Genomic DNA, 15,930 nt, shown 5'->3' on the forward strand with positions numbered 1-15,930 from the left:
AGGGGAAACGTTGGTGAATGTCCTGGACTTCAAAAAGGATATGGGCTTGTGGCACGGCGTTCTCACGGTGAGCGTTGTGTGGAAGTGTTTTTGTCTCTGACTGTTGTGTCAACTAGGGGTCTCCAACCTTTTTTCCTCTGAGAGCTACTCATGTTTAGTATCATTTATCCAAACAGCTGAGCTCCGCCCAAACCTGCTCAGTGACCTATTTTCCGTATCTACAATTACACAGATGTTCCCTAAATGTCTACTGCAGTGCACACAACTCTTGTGTGGTTTGTAAAGTGTCAAATAAATTGTTCTAATATCAGCTTTAACTAATAAAATCCAGTGTTTCCCTTTGATTGGGACCCCCTGTCCTCCCTGAAAGAAACACATGTCGAAGTGTTAACCGAGTATATGGCTGGACCCTGGACCCTGGAGGGCTTTTAATTTGAAAAGTGACAAACACTCTTTATAGCTCCGCCCCCTCTGTTGCGGTCCAGACGAAAATATTGTATTTCTGTTGTTGACCTAATTTCTGAGCAGCTGTTTGTTTCCAGCTCAGCGTGAGAGTCTCTGCTGTGTTTCTGTCCTCTGATCTCTGTGTGTCTCACTGTGGGCGGAGCTTAAACCTCTGCTGCACTGAGGAGGTGTGCAGCAGACACAGGTGGAGGGAGACAGGGGAGATCGTCCACTCGGTAATCCATCGCGTTGATAGCGTCGCTCTCACGGACAGATTAAAAAATGACCTTCAGCAAGCGACGGGTTGGAGATCCCTGCTGTAAACTATCCAACAAAAAAGATTTAAAAGTCCCATAAAAAGATTCCTAGAAAGAAAAATGAGAAATTCATTCATGCTCAGTACTGTTTTTATTTTGCATTGTCACCTCATAATAATTATTTCATATTCATTTTAGTGCTATTTTCACAAAATAAACACTTTTTTTCTTATCTGTAATTGGTAATGTAATTATTGAAAGATTGAAATCATAAAAAACGAAACATAAAAGTCACAGTAATAAGAATATAACGTATTAGAGGGTCCTGATGCGGGTTGTTTTTTTTAATATTCGCTGCTTCACGCTGTTTGTTTGCAGGCTGTAATGAACCGAGTGCACACGATCAGTGTTCCCTACGCAGTGATGAAGGCTTGTCCTCTGTCCTGGGTGCAGAGGGTCCACATCCATAAAGGTAAACCACTCAGCTCTTTCAGTAATGACATACGAGAGAGTTTAGTGTATAATAATGTGCCACGTTTCTGCTGAGCAGCTCGTGTAGCTCTGGTGAAGTGCCGCGACCTGCACTGGGCCATGATGGCTCACCGGGACCAGAGAGACACCAGCCTGGCGTCGTTACGGATGCTCATTGTTGCTGATGGTGCTAACCCCTGTGAGTGCTCGGTGACCTCCAGCTCCGTAAAATCACCACCACAACGACACAAATACGATGCGGCTTGTACTGAGTCGGCTCTGTTTTTCTGTCCAGGGTCGGTGTCGTCCTGCGACGCCTTCCTCAACCTGTTTCAGCCTCACGGGCTGAAGCCGGAGGTCATCTGTCCGTGTGCCACCTCCCCCGAGGCCATGACAGTAGCAATACGCAGGTATCTCACTCACGCACGTTTCCTCTCTTTGTCGGATGTCTCCATCATTACTTAATATGAATCCGAGGCCCAGAGGAGGACTTTATGATTTATAAAAGCTGGGAAAAACACATTTCGTTTTTATCGATCCAGTCGGGTGGATGAAGCCGTGCTGTGTTGCGTGTGGTGTCGTACATGGGTGGGTGGGCAGATGGCTGACCGTGCAAACAGATGGGACGGATGGAGGCGTTCATGTTTGATCAAACTGTCTCCTCGTGCAGACCGGGCGTCCCCGGGGCTCCGCTTCCCGCCCGTGCCATCCTCTCCTTGGGGGGCCTGAGCCACGGTGTCATCAGGGTCAACACGGAGGACAAGAACTCTGCCCTGACTGTACAGGATGTGGGACACGTCATGCCTGGAGGTGAGCGGAGACGGAAAGCTGCATGAGTCAGAAGGAAGGCACGAAGAAACGCATGACCAGATACGTGCTCGCGGGGAAATCTGGCATCCAAGATTTGATAGGCAGCTGCTAAAACAAAAAGAACGCATGACCTGCAAGAATTTTAAGCTCTATAAACAAAGATGAAGTTTATGGAAAAGTCTGGAATCTGTTGGTTCTCACATGTAAAAAAAAAAAGATGGCTTGTTGCCGCCAAATCCAAAATCTTGTTGCACACGGATGTGCAGGATTTCAGGCAACTTCAACTCTTTTTAGTTTGATTTGACTTTTTCACACTGACGTCAACAGGGAAGGAAAAGTTATCGTTTGATTTGCACGCTATTTAAAAAGTAATGAAATAATCAGAGGGTAAATTTTTAAACAATACTTCAAAGAGTGCATATTTTTAGGTTGTCGTGTCTACAACAACATTTATGAATTATAGATAAAACACAACTGGATAAACGGGGAAAAAACTAAATTAAAGATTAATTGTATGATCGTCTGCGTATCAAAATATTTAGAAATTTTGTCAAACCATTTTATGAGCACAGAAACAAACGAGACTTGCTTCCTGCTTCTCTAAAGTTACGCACCTCAGACAATAAACGCTCCTCTGGATGCTTTTAAATGTTTACATCAACTTCAACATTTTTACATGTGCAGCTGAAGATGTTTGGCATTGATTTCATAACCTTTATCATCAGGCTGAAATGTGCAGTGTAGTTGTTTAATTCCTTTTCCTTTGTGTCTCTGCAGCTCTGATGTGTATTGTTAAACCAGACGGACCTCCTCAGCTGTGTAAAACAGACGAGATAGGAGAGATCATAATAAACTCCCGCGCCGGAGGCACCATGTACTACGGCCTTCCTGGAGTCACCAAGAACACCTTCGAGGTGCGAAAGCAGAATCAAACCGACAGCCTGTTTTATCTGACGCCGTCAACGACAGAAAAGTCGGTTAAAGCTGTTGTTTTTTCTTTCCGTGTGTGTTCAGGTGATACCGGTCAACTCCAACGGAGTTCCCATCGGAGAGATCCCCTTCGTGCGGTCGGGACTCCTGGGGTTTGTCGGTCCAGTGAGTAGAGGCACTTCCTCCCAGCACAACATCAGTAGTAACTATTCTCCTCACTGAAAGCGTACCGACCCCGCTGTGTATCGCCCGCTCCCTACAGGGCAGTCTGATCTTCGTGGTGGGGAAGATCGAGGGTCTGCTGATGGTGAGCGGAAGGAGGCACAACGCCGACGACCTGGTGGCCACCGCGCTCGCCGTGGAGCCGGTGAAGACGGTGTACCGCGGGAGGTGAGGACAGAGACTCACATGTGTGAGGATGAGCTGTCAATTCATCACCGCTGCCATCTGGAGGTTCAGCGGGAACACAGCAGGCCCCGAACAGACGACCGAAGGTTGACGTATGAACAACGTGTTTCAGTTTGTGTGACTTTCTTGTCCTCCGTGTGTTTGTGTTTCTGTCAGGATCGCCGTGTTCTCCATCACCGTGTTCTACGACGAGCGGGTTGTGATTGTGGCCGAGCAGCGACCGGACGCCAGCGAGGAGGACAGCTTCCAGTGGATGAGCCGAGTGCTGCAGGTGAGTAGCCTCGTCTTCTTCTGCCACATGCTTTTATTGTGAAAGAAGCCGTTTTATGTAAATATACAGACCCTTGTATCGGGTGACAGCGCACCAGTACCACACAACAAACTGGGGCTCAGTGTTCGGGTTTTCCTCCGCAGGCCATCGACAGCATCCACCAGGTGGGCCTCTACTGTCTGGCTCTGGTCCCGGCCAACACTTTACCCAAAACCCCCCTCGGTGGCATCCACATCTCAGACGCCAAGCAGTTCTTCTTAGACGGCAGCCTGCACCCGTGCAACATCCTGATGTGTCCCCACACCTGCGTCACCAACCTGCCCAAACCCCGCCAGAAGCAGCCGGGTACGTCTCGTCCGTTCTGAGAAGGGCTTTGTTGTTTTGTGCTTTCTGTATTTACATGAGCATCAGTTTTACTACCAAGTATGTTAATTCCAACAGGTTTACAGTTGAGGTGACGGGTATCGAGGAGAAACATGAAACAGGAAATTAGAATGAACACAAACTTGGGCAAACTCCACAATATTTCCAGGAGCTTGTAATTTTTTTGAATAAATATTTCTGTGATGTGCAGCATGATTATTATCACAGCAAGTCATTATATGTATATTCCTTTATCAGGTAGTGCTTAAAAGAAATTGCATTTTTCTTTCACGACTTGCAATTTTTTCAAATTCCTGCAATTTTATGCAAAAAACTCACTTAAAACTCCACAAATTACATCACAAATCTCACAGTCGGTGTGGGTCCTGCATCCGTCATGGTGGGCAACCTGGTGGCCGGGAAGAGGATCGCCCAGGCGGCGGGGAGGGACCTCGGCCTGATCGATGACCAGGATCTGGTCCGGAAGGTAATACGACAGTTAAAACTCACTTCTTTCAAACCGGCCTCTAAACTCTGAATCTGATCAGATAGCTGCACTCCCGTTTTCCAAAGAGCTGCATGCATGTCCCTGAGAATCTGCAGGAAAGTTGTGTTGCAGTGTGTTAAAGTGTGTAACGATGCTGAATAGTCCGGTTTGAAGACTGTAACGACGGCCGTGCTCAGTTTTATAGAAACCTCTGGACTCTTGTCTCTCTCTGCTCTCGTCTCTCTCTGGACGTAGCTCTGTATGTGGCCCACTGTGATGGTAAGAACCCCCCTCCCCCCCCCCAGGCTCCCCCCCTCCACACACCCCTGTTTACTCTGCTCATGCTCTTAATCCGTACCGTATTGTGCTTTTTATTTTGTGATCTTGTGTTAACATCAGCGAGGTTTTGCATGTGATGCAGCTTGTGTTGCTGATGTTCCTTCCCCATCCTGAGTTACTCCTCATTATTTTAAAAGCTGGATTGGCTGATTGGTTTTTTGTTTTTTTTTACAATCGGCACGAGATAATTTATGCCAGGCGGCTGTCTACTGATGTTTGCACTCTTTAAGCACCACTTTATTTTTGTTTTATTTAGCTGTATTAAATTCAGTTCCTTCATCAGCACAAGAGCCCTCCCTGTACTCGCCCTCTGTGGTCGTGTTCGTGATAATGTGAACAATTTATTTATTTATTTTTTTTTTTTAAAGGGAACCCTCAGATGTACAGAGTGTGATTATTTTTCTCTTTTCATACCAGCATCAGTATTTGACCGAGGCTCTGCAGTGGAGGGCACAAACGGACGCCGACCACGTCCTCTTCGTTCTTCTTAACGCCAAGGTAGCTGAGAAACGCAGTCCACCATCATAATGCAGCAGATTAATGTTACGATGATGCTTCAGGAGTTTTGCCCTGACTGACCTCCTCTCCTCTCTCCATCTTCAGGGCGTGGCGGTGAGCACAGCGACCTGCGTGCAGCTTCACAAGCGAGCCGAGAAGATCGCTGCAGCGCTCACCGAGAAGGGCAGCATCAACACCGGGGAGAACGTGGTGCTGCTCTACCCGCCGGGTGGGTCCCGCCTCTGACCTCTACGTATTCACATCATAGAGGATTTTCCTCTTTAAAAAAAAAATTAAACTCCACCTCTGTCCTTTTCCCCAGGCATCGATCTGATTGCTGCCTTCTACGGGTGTCTCTACGCCGGATGTGTCCCCGTGAACGTCCGGCCGCCGCATCCTCAGAACCTGGCGGCCACGCTGCCGACCGTCCGCATGATTATCGATGTGAGCGTCACGTTCATGTCCGTTTTTTGTGTGTTCATATGTTCGTTCATTTCATCCTAACAGCAGGTCTTTTTCTTTTTGTTTCTGCTGAGTGTTACAACTCAATATAACAGAATATTCAGGGCATGAAGTCTTTTCTGTCTTTAAACTAGATTAATTCATTTATTCGACCTTTATTTATACTCGAGAAATCATTGAGGTTGACCCTCATTTACGATGAGATCGAGTCAGTTACAAAGCAAATACAAGATGAAAACAACAGCAGTGATCACAACAATAAGACGAGCTGGCAGAGAGGAGGTTGTACCAAAGTTTATCTTAAAAATATCCAGTTTTAACTGAGTCAATTAAGAGCTTAATTAAAAACAACACAAATATAAAGTAAAAAAACACACATTAAAACGTGGCCAACGATCATCGACACGGGTAATAAAAGCAAAAGATTCTCAGTGAATGAAGCAATCATCAACATATGAGTCACGATCATGACGTTTTAATAAATACTTTAAAACACACGGTCGATACTTTAAGCAGATAAAACGGAGTAAAACACACTTTTATTGAACAATTACAAGGCTGAAGGCAGATTATGCCTTTGAGGTGGGTGCATTGACGTGTTCTTGTGTTTTTGTCACCAGGTCAGTAAAGCTGCGTGTATCCTCACAACACAAAACCTCATGAGGACTCTGCGCTCCAAAGAGGCCGCCGCCTCTGTGAACATTAAAACGTGGCCAACGATCATCGACACGGGTAATAAAAGCAAAAGATTCTCAGTGAATGAAGCAATCATCGACATATGAGTCACGATCATGACATTTTAATTGAAGATTAATTGTAAATAATTGCAATTAACAATTTCATTGTTTGGCGCTATTTATGGCACTATTACTGTAAAAGCTTAATCATAATTTAGTATTACAAATGCACCTTATGAAGAACAATAACAGATATTTATTGGCATTAAAGTTTGGAACAGAAATAAAAATGTAATTTCTGTTGTAAACAAAAACTACAGACGGCAAATATGATGTAATAACAACTTAAATATACAAAGTTTCATGATATTCACACAATAATAAATCAGTGCTGGAAATGATCATAATTATCTGTGTCACTGACTGTATTTACACTTAAACATTTACATTTAAACTTCAGACACATTGTTTATAATAGTTGACTTTCTCATCGGTCAGAGTCCCGACACGGTAAAACGGCTCTCGTTAGTTGTGGGTCGTCGTTGTCACGGTGATTATAAAGTTTGTCTCTAAAGTGCTCCGCTCCGTCAGAAACACTCATGTCAGTCGTTGTGGACTGTTTGCTGTGACGGAGTCTGCGACGCCAACACAAACAGGAAGTGGGCCGTTTCTCTGCTCTGCTCTCTGCAGTCATTATCCAAATCTGTCAGCGGGTAGATTCATGAGGAGACAAGAGATCAGCGAACTTTAGCTGCTCTCAGTTGAACTCTACAGATTCTTTATTTTCATTTTTTCTAATAATGTTTTTTTTGTGTTTTTTATAAACCTATGCTTGACAACATTTCAATTTTAAAAGAGACCCATAACGTGATTTATTTTTAGCTGTGTCAGTATAATTTCCAGTTTTCTTCGTTCCCTGTTAATCGTGCTCTGCTCCTGCTCTCAGACGACCTTCCTCGCCGGCGGCCTCCACAGATCTACAAACCGCCCACAGCAGAGATGATCGCATATCTGGACTTCAGTGTGTCCACTACAGGCATGCTCACTGGGGTCAAGGTGAGACACGTCCTCCAGCGTCTCCAAATCGGAATATTTATCAAAATAAAAAGAGTGCTGCATCACATTTCTGTTTACAAACTATCGGCAACGATCCTTTATTTGTTTATGGACCAGGTTTATGATCTGTTGGTTTGTTCGTCTTATACTTGGCTATGCGATTATAACTTTTTTTTATTACTTTTCAGTTCATACAGTTAATTTACCAACAAAATATCAACAAAAACTCAAAACGGCATAGAAAACCAGAAATACACAAAAAAAAATTAAAAAGACTAATAATAATACTAATAATAATAATGGCACATTCTTCTTGACACTTTCTAACTTAAGGTATTCTGCAGCAACATTACAGTTCATGTTCAGTCACTTAATAATTACATAATAAAAGATAATGTACAGGAAGTGTGAATGAAATTAAATTCCTGTGTTTCATACTTGGTTATAATCAGCTGAAAATAGATGATGTGTCATCTTATACAGTACAACAGAAAATATTCAACAATATACATAAAACAGGAGCAGGGACAGTCCAGTTCTTCCTCTTTCAAACCCAGTTTTTACTACTTGAGTTAAATCTGGAAAACGTCCTCTGAAATTTGAGCTGGATGTTTCGTTGCTTCCTCACGTGTCTTCCTGTTTGTTCTCAGATCTCTCATGCAGCAGTCAGTGCGCTGTGCCGCTCCATCAAGCTGCAGTGTGAGCTCTACTCCTCTCGCCAAATAGCCATCTGTCTGGACCCGTACTGCGGTCTGGGCTTCGTCTTGTGGTGCCTCGCAAGGTGCAGTAGACCTACAATACACACCCGTTATGTACAGAAGTATCGCTCTCTTCCTCCTCCTCCTCCTCCATCTCCTCCTCCTCCTCCTCCACTCACCTTCACCTGTCCTCCAACAGTGTTTACTCAGGTCACCAGTCCATCCTGATTCCTCCCTTCGAGCTGGAGAGCTGCTTGTCTCTGTGGCTGAGCACGCTCAGTCAGTACCGCATCCGAGACACCTTCTGCTCGTACTCCGTCATGGAGCTCTGCACCAAAGGACTCGGCACTCAGACGGATTTACTGAAGGTGAAGGACTGCACGTGCGGACGGAAGAAACCTGCGAATCATGACAAACGCAGAGTGCTGAGTTTGGTGGTTGTGTTTCAGGCGCGCGGTGTGAACCTGGCATGCGTGCGGAGCTGCGTGGTGATCGCGGAGGAGCGCCCTCGCCTCGGCCTCACGCACTCCTTCTCCAAGCTGTTTAAGGACGTGGGGCTGTCGTCCAGAGCCGTCAGCACTGCTTTCGGCTCGCGGGTCAACCTGGCCGTCTGCCTGCAGGTACGCCAGCCGGCCAGTGGGGGAGGAGCTCTCTGAGTTACACCTGAGATGAGAAGCGGTGGAGCCTGTATGAAGCTGTTGTCTGTGTGTTGCAGGGCACCACTGGTCCTGATCCCTGCACCGTGTACGTGGACATGAAGTCCCTCCGCCATGACAGGTGAGAACACATCGGTCAAGAAAACCAGGGGTGTTTAGTGTCCTAAACTAAAATTTTAAAGTTTATATCAAGTCTAAAGTACATTATATAGATGTTATGTCTCAAACATCTCGATAATAGCACGTCTCCTGTGTGGTTTGTGGATTGCATTTTTTTTCTGCACACTCTTTCTACGCAACAATAAACAGTCAAATCAGAGCAGCTGAATTTTTTGGCAACGCCACAACATTTGAAAAATGTATTCTTCTAAACAAAAGCATATCAAATGTTTCTGACAATAATTTCTGCAAAATGTTAAAAATACAAATGAAACAAATAATTAACAAACAAATATTAAGCAAATAAAATAATTTCTGAAATTGTATTTTAGATTTAGAATCTTAATTTTGTGCAAAACATATCACATTTTAATGAAATGTATTGTCATATAATTTAAACATTTATTTTTGGCCCACGTCCCTCAATTCAGATGAATGGAATAAAAGAAAACTTTTGTCACAGTCTTATATTGGAAGGATGTTAGCCGACGAGCTAACTTGCTTCTTTCCTCAATCAAAATAAGACTCTAAAAAGAGTTCATATTATGAAGCAGTCCAAAAAAAACTAAAGTTAAAAAAATGCATTTCAACCTAAACAGCTCTGGTATAAAAAAAAAAAAAAGTTCGATAAATAAACCCCATTTGGAAAGAAAAGTAGCTCATTACTTTTAGTTCATTGAGAATAAACTAATATATTTATAAAAGACTTTGCCAGTGATGCAGTGATAAAGTCCTGGAAGTATGTTGATTGTTGTTTATGGTGTTTACTCAGTCAACCTACTTTTATTTAACATGAGAAAGCCGACAAGATAGCAGGTATCGTAGACATTCAAAAATGAAATCACATCATAGAAGGTAACACATTTGGTGTTTGAAGATGCTCACGTAGTTGTGAGTAACTGCATGTGTCTGCCTGCCTGTGCTGTCGGCCGTTTCAGGGTGAGGCTGGTGGAGAGAGGAGCGCCTCAGAGTCTTCCCCTGATGGAGTCTGGAAAGGTGAGACACCTCGTGTGCTTTCCAGGGGAGGAGACTCCGTTTGTTCAGGAGGAGCCATGCAGACGATGTGTTCCTCACCGCCTCTGTGTTTCTATCATTTTCAGATATTGCCGGGCGTTCGGGTGATAATTGTGAACCCAGAGACCAGAGGCCCACTCGGGGATTCTCATCTGGGAGAGGTGGGAGAGAGACGCGATTCAAACTAAAGACCAAACCTGTGGGGAAAGTCGCCTTTTCTCTGAAACCGCATGCTTCTCTCTCTCAGATCTGGGTGAACAGCCCTCACAATGCCAGCGGCTACTACACCATCTACGGAGAGGAGAGTCTCCAGGCCGACCACTTCAACACCAAGCTGAGCTTCGGAGACCCGCAGACCTTGTGGGCCAGAACTGGATACCTGGGTTTTGTGAAGAGGACGGAGCTGCTGGACGCCAGCGGGGGTAAAGAGACCCAGATGGAAAATAAAACATAGAAATGAGACAGTCAGGGCTCTATTTTAGGATCTAAACTCCCGGTGTGAAGCGCATGGCACAGGTGGATAAAAGGCCGCATCCAAATCCACTTTTGCTTGTTAAGTGATTGATAATCTGAACACCATATACGGTGCACAGTTCAGACGGGGTTCTACTTAGTCTCTTAATTAATCTCAAGGTGTATTTTGGGTTTAACATAAATTAAACTAATCCCATTTCCCGTGAGGTGCGCTTGCACCCTGGTGAATTGCTATTATAGCGGTGTTTGTGCCAGGTAGTGGGATGGACGCATTTTCTGCAGAGGTGATGTATTTCTTTGCATGTTGGTGCACTGTAGCACGCCCAAGCAGAGCGCACGTGCGTGTTGCACCTGCTTGTGTTGGCACATATTACTCTCTTAGATAACATTACGCCCTTAAAATAACAGTAAAATACTGTGGTATTCACTTTATATCAAGTTTTTATGTTCAATTGTGCAAACGCTTTCTGAAAGTCTCCAAAGATGCACCTGACAACACCTCTTAGTTAGGCCAGCACGTCCACGGGCGCAAGAAGGTTTTCAATTTGAAAAACGTGATCACGTTTGGAAAAGATGCCGTCAGTCGACACTCGTGTTGCGCCCGGCATCTCTTTTTAATTTGGAGTCCCCAGTGTTGATTGTAAAATAAATTGCAGATTATTAACACGTTCAAAAAGGGAAAAATGATAATAAACTTATCTAACAGCAGCAAGCACCGCCCTTCAGTAACAAGCATGACCCGATCCAAACAAACCAAACGTGGGGCAAAGAGTGTGTTTGTGTGGGATAATGTGGGACGCAGATTACAGGTTGTGGGTTTGTTGGGTTACATGCGAAGGACTAAACAAATATATTTAATTTGAATGCAACTTTCCGAACTCTCACATGAAGTAAACATAACAGGAAGCTAGAGTTTCACAGTAAATGGTATTTTGTGGTACTAACTTCCCACCACAGTCTGCCGACCTGAATGGTTTACCTCACGCTGACCACCTGTGGTTCACAACAGACAGTCCAGTAAACAGTAACTGAAGTAACTCACGTTGGTCTTTGGGTTTCAGTGGGAATGTTTTTGTTGCAGCAGCATGTCCAGATTTGAGAGAAGCTGCAATGTTGACCTTTAAAAACTTGAGCCAATCAAAGTGCGGGACATCGTCTCAGTATGTGGGACATCGTCTCAGTATGTGGGACACGGGATAAACACGCAGAGCGGTTCCTCAGACGGTGGGACACCCGGTCACCCGATCAGTAACTGACTGCACCTTCTCCTCTCCTGCGTGTGCAATCTTTTCTCCCTGCGTTTGTGCGCTCAGATCGTCACGACGCCTTGTTTGTGGTCGGCTCCCTGGACGAGACGCTGGAGCTACGAGGGCTTCGCTACCATCCTATCGACATCGAGACGTCGGTGTCACGGGCTCATCGAAGTATTGCTGAGAGGTGAGAGATGAACAGGGTCTACTTTACACACTTGGCTTTTATCATCATCATCAATCACACTGTGTTGAAGAGTTTCAGCTGTAGCGCTGACTTTAGTTCTGGTATGTTCAAAATAAATATAAAATAAGACTTTATTAATCTCGAAGAGGGAAAGAACAAAGGAAAAAAAATACAAATATGCATAGAATACAATTTTTTTTTAGAGAATGTAAAAAATATAGACCAATGTATAAATATACACAAGTTATTTACACAAAATAAATAAATACACCTTTGACTTATACAGTGAAATATTAGTTTAAATATTTCTGAATAAGAAAAACAAATTATTATTGCATATAGGTGATAAAAATATATTCTTAATTGGAACCAATAGACGTGACTGGTACTCGGTACTAATGTGGAAAATAGTATGGATAAAAAAGAACCCAAAATGTTCTGTTAATGTGTGAAGAATTAAAAAAGTGATAAATAAAATGTGTCACTCATATCGTCATAGCAACAAACGACATCTCTCAGGCTAGAGTCACGAGTCAGATCACCATCACCACGATATAATTTGTCATTAGTTTCTAACTGTGACCTTTAACCCGGGATGTCTCGTTTGACTGACACGGCGCTCCCGTTCCCCCACAGTGCCGTGTTTACGTGGACCAACCTGCTGGTGGTGGTGTCGGAGCTGTGCGGCTCCGAGCAGGACGCGCTGGACCTGGTGCCGCTGATCACCAACGTGGTGCTGGAGGAGCACCACCTCATCGTGGGCGTGGTGGTCATCGTGGACCCCGGCGTCATTCCCATCAACTCCAGGGGGGAGAAGCAGCGCATGCACCTGCGCGACTCCTTCCTCGCCGACCAGCTCGATCCCATCTATGTCGCTTACAACATGTGAGCGCTCGCGGTGGCGCGCTGCGGTGCTCTTTCAGTCTTCTGCACCGTTACCGTGGCGACCGGCGCAAAGCAAAAAGCATGAACCATATACTGACACCCGGCCCCGTGTGGCACCAGCATATCTCGGCCACTGCATGTCTGTGATTGGATCTGCCATGTGTGGAGTTGTTCACTGTGTTTTTTTTTTTTTTTTTTTTAATAGATGCACTGCAAAGAAAAACAAACAAAGGCCCTGCTGCACTTTTTTTTTGTTTTTTTGGAGAAAGGGCAAAACAACACTTACAACAGGACCACTTTATAAAGAATACTAATACCAATGTCTTTGTGAAAATCTGTCTTTTTCTCCTGTAGTCACCACAAACAACGTTCCCTTTCGTGTCGACACAGAGCTACTAAACTTCAACCAACAACTTGAAATATTTTTACATGCAGCTTTCAGTCAAACGCACACTAACGCCTGTGCCGAGCTCTCGTCGTGGATGAATAAGAGGGCGCAGCGTGAAAACAGCAGCCGCTCTCAGTTTGTGCACGTCATTTAGAAAGCTTATTTTATTTTCCCATGATAATGAAGCCAAATAGATTTTCTTGCCCTGATATATTTCCTGCCTTATAAAATCTTCAGCCATACATTCCTATCGTAATTTTGAATAGATTCACTAATAATGGCTGTTTATTCTCCTTTGGGTTTGACTGGCGGTGGAAATCCTGACAGACGTCCAAAGGGATCAAAAATAAAAAAGGAAAGAGGCCATATTCTCCGAGGGCCTCTTTGTATTTTAGATACTGTACGTTACTGTAAAGATATTTTTAATTGTATAAATGTAAAAATGCTCGACTCACCTCTCTCAGTTGATGGTTTCTGGATAAAACACCGAACTGGGAGCTTCTAATAGTAGCAGAAAGAATATTGTAAATAAGATTTAACACTTTTGAAAGTACTTTTGAAGTGGGATATTCGCTATATAACGGAAAGTAAAACTTATCAGTAACTAAAGCATTGTTAGTCAGGATAGATATAACATTGCACTTTCTCAAAAATGTTCTATTTTATTATAACAATGAGGCATTATGACTAATGGTTCAGGAGCATATTTTATTTTGAAGAGTGTAGTTTGAGGAGCTTTGAGAATTTACTGGGAGGACAATCACTGTTAACGGCGGGAAACATTCCTGTCGGTCGCTGGAAAAAAAAAAAAAATGGTGGAAGGAGGTAACCAGGTGAAAAAAACAGTAGGCCCACAACTGTCCATCTAAAACTCATCACCATTGTACTTCTGCGTTGTTAAACAGTCACGACCTGCTCAGTTTTTTACTACACGATAAAACAAGTGTTACAGAGTTTGACTTGTTTCCTCTCGGCACTCAAAAGTTCATTCAAACTGTGTTTTCGTCTTTGTGCGACTTTTGTAAATAATTGCTTTGAATTCCAAAAGCATCGTTTGTTGGTACTGTAGTCAGTAGAGGCAGGTCATCATGTATCTGGATTATTTTATGTACTCGGTCACTGGATTTTAGAAGCACTCGTGAATGCAGTTGCGAAGCTGAGCCGCATTAGAAACATCATTGATTGTTCCAAGAAAAGGGTTCAGAAAAAGGATTTGCATCAAGATGTGTTTGGTTTCCTGCAATCTTGTACTTTTCTCGTGCTCTTTTGCCATAATTTACAGGTCCTTTGTACTGGATTGTTCTGTATTTCAGTGATGAACCCTTAATGTCAACATGTAAATAGGTTTTTGTTCTTTTTGGACTTTTGCCGTCGTTCCATTACAACATTCAATAATGCCAAACACAATTATAGGAAAGATCGTTTAAGATCCTTAAACGGGAATGATGATCATTTAAATTACTGCACTTTGCACTGGTGGTACTAACAGTAGGTTTCTACTGTGTGGACTTTGATTATTCCCACTACACGTCACATTAAATGTATTAATAATTTGAGACACGTACTGCTTGGCATTTGGTTTTAAGGTCACCAATTTAAAAAGAGAAAAAAAAGAGAGAGAGAGACTAATAGCCCTTCGTGTTAGCTTTAACATCGCATCGTACATTTGCAGCAGAATGTTTGCATGACTCAGCCAAGCACAAGAGGAAATTGGCCTGAGGCACATCTCGTCCCGAGGCACAAGTGGGAGAGAAAGATATGTATAAAACTGGATATTCAGGGAACACAACTCCTAACACAGGGATGGACCAGCGGTCCCTTGGTGCAATCTGTGAATAGTACCCATAAAATGTAGACGTTTTGTCAAAATGAAGCTCCTTGTAATTATTGCAGACTCCAATAAGCAAAAAGAGGGGTTACATCTAACCATCTCCCTGCTTTGCTGGGAAGTCTCCAAGGGCTTCTTCTGGTTTCCACTCTTTTCCTTACAGTTCTTACACACTATGCAATCCCGATGACGGTGCAATTTAATTTCAAAGCTTGCACAGTCAGGTGAAATTAACCTGATGCTTATACATTTTTGTAATAAATAAGAACAGAGGACTGATGAAAAATTTAACCAGTAGTGTACTTAAGACTGTATTCATCTCTCTTGAGTTGTTCTGTCAATATTTTGTGTATGCACTCTTAGTCTGTTGTATTTTAATTATTTGGTGAAATCTAAACTTGCTCCAAGAGGGTGTGATCCACTAATAAATCTTCATCAAAGATGAATAAGATTTAACTCGTATAGTTAAAAATAAAAAAAAATAAAAAAAAATAAAGGTGGTACATCCCTTTCCCATTTTCTCACTTATTTTCTATTTTGGTTTGTTGTACTTTGTTTTATACTTTATGTATAAGTAATACAGAAATAAACAGAAGCATTTAATCATTCCAGGTGTCTGGATGTTTATGAGTTTAGGAGTGACGTAAACGCTTTTGAAACTGACCTAGATGTCGTAATCTCTTTGGATTATTAAACAAACACCATACTTACAAAAGTTACATCACAAGTACACAAACAAATGTCCCCACGTCAGTGTTTTATTAGTGCAATATAGCGGAAGCAGCATTGTAATATTGCAGCTGCTGATGCACAACTCATTTTCGGTACTTTAATCTCTAATAATGCATCACGTTTTTTCAAGATAACCAAATGATTTGAGTGTAAAGTCTTGAAGCATTAACTACAGGTGCGGAAAAT

At 43.1% G+C, this 15,930-nt stretch overlaps 1 protein-coding gene across 2 annotated transcripts in view; it reads left to right on the forward strand.

Annotated features, from left to right (window-relative positions):
- Positions 1 to 15,620, forward strand: part of dip2bb (disco-interacting protein 2 homolog Bb) — a 44,467-nt gene extending 28,847 nt beyond the window's left edge. Inside the window, exons 14-39 of one of the 2 annotated variants that reach the window (XM_069155123.1) lie at positions 3 to 67; positions 1,080 to 1,173; positions 1,252 to 1,371; positions 1,468 to 1,582; positions 1,843 to 1,982; positions 2,760 to 2,896; positions 2,997 to 3,077; positions 3,175 to 3,302; positions 3,477 to 3,591; positions 3,735 to 3,936; positions 4,329 to 4,441; positions 4,697 to 4,720; positions 5,198 to 5,278; positions 5,384 to 5,507; positions 5,601 to 5,722; positions 6,361 to 6,472; positions 7,364 to 7,473; positions 8,124 to 8,254; positions 8,371 to 8,539; positions 8,621 to 8,791; positions 8,887 to 8,948; positions 9,925 to 9,982; positions 10,087 to 10,161; positions 10,248 to 10,422; positions 11,788 to 11,911; positions 12,548 to 15,620. In XM_069155123.1, coding sequence (XP_069011224.1) covers positions 3 to 67; positions 1,080 to 1,173; positions 1,252 to 1,371; positions 1,468 to 1,582; positions 1,843 to 1,982; positions 2,760 to 2,896; positions 2,997 to 3,077; positions 3,175 to 3,302; positions 3,477 to 3,591; positions 3,735 to 3,936; positions 4,329 to 4,441; positions 4,697 to 4,720; positions 5,198 to 5,278; positions 5,384 to 5,507; positions 5,601 to 5,722; positions 6,361 to 6,472; positions 7,364 to 7,473; positions 8,124 to 8,254; positions 8,371 to 8,539; positions 8,621 to 8,791; positions 8,887 to 8,948; positions 9,925 to 9,982; positions 10,087 to 10,161; positions 10,248 to 10,422; positions 11,788 to 11,911; positions 12,548 to 12,800 — 3,101 coding nt within the window. In that variant the 3' untranslated portion in view covers positions 12,801 to 15,620. The remainder of the gene's footprint in view (positions 1 to 2; positions 68 to 1,079; positions 1,174 to 1,251; positions 1,372 to 1,467; positions 1,583 to 1,842; positions 1,983 to 2,759; positions 2,897 to 2,996; positions 3,078 to 3,174; positions 3,303 to 3,476; positions 3,592 to 3,734; positions 3,937 to 4,328; positions 4,442 to 4,696; positions 4,721 to 5,197; positions 5,279 to 5,383; positions 5,508 to 5,600; positions 5,723 to 6,360; positions 6,473 to 7,363; positions 7,474 to 8,123; positions 8,255 to 8,370; positions 8,540 to 8,620; positions 8,792 to 8,886; positions 8,949 to 9,924; positions 9,983 to 10,086; positions 10,162 to 10,247; positions 10,423 to 11,787; positions 11,912 to 12,547) is intronic. The other variant, XM_069155133.1, reaches the window with a different exon arrangement.
- Positions 15,621 to 15,930: the final 310 nt, after the last annotated feature.

The sequence above is a fragment of the Embiotoca jacksoni genome, unplaced genomic scaffold, assembly GCF_022577435.1.
Source record: "Embiotoca jacksoni isolate LCO1_2020_lvr unplaced genomic scaffold, fEmbJac1.0.p SCAF_1, whole genome shotgun sequence".
NCBI classification, from domain to species: Eukaryota; Metazoa; Chordata; class Actinopteri; family Embiotocidae; genus Embiotoca; species Embiotoca jacksoni.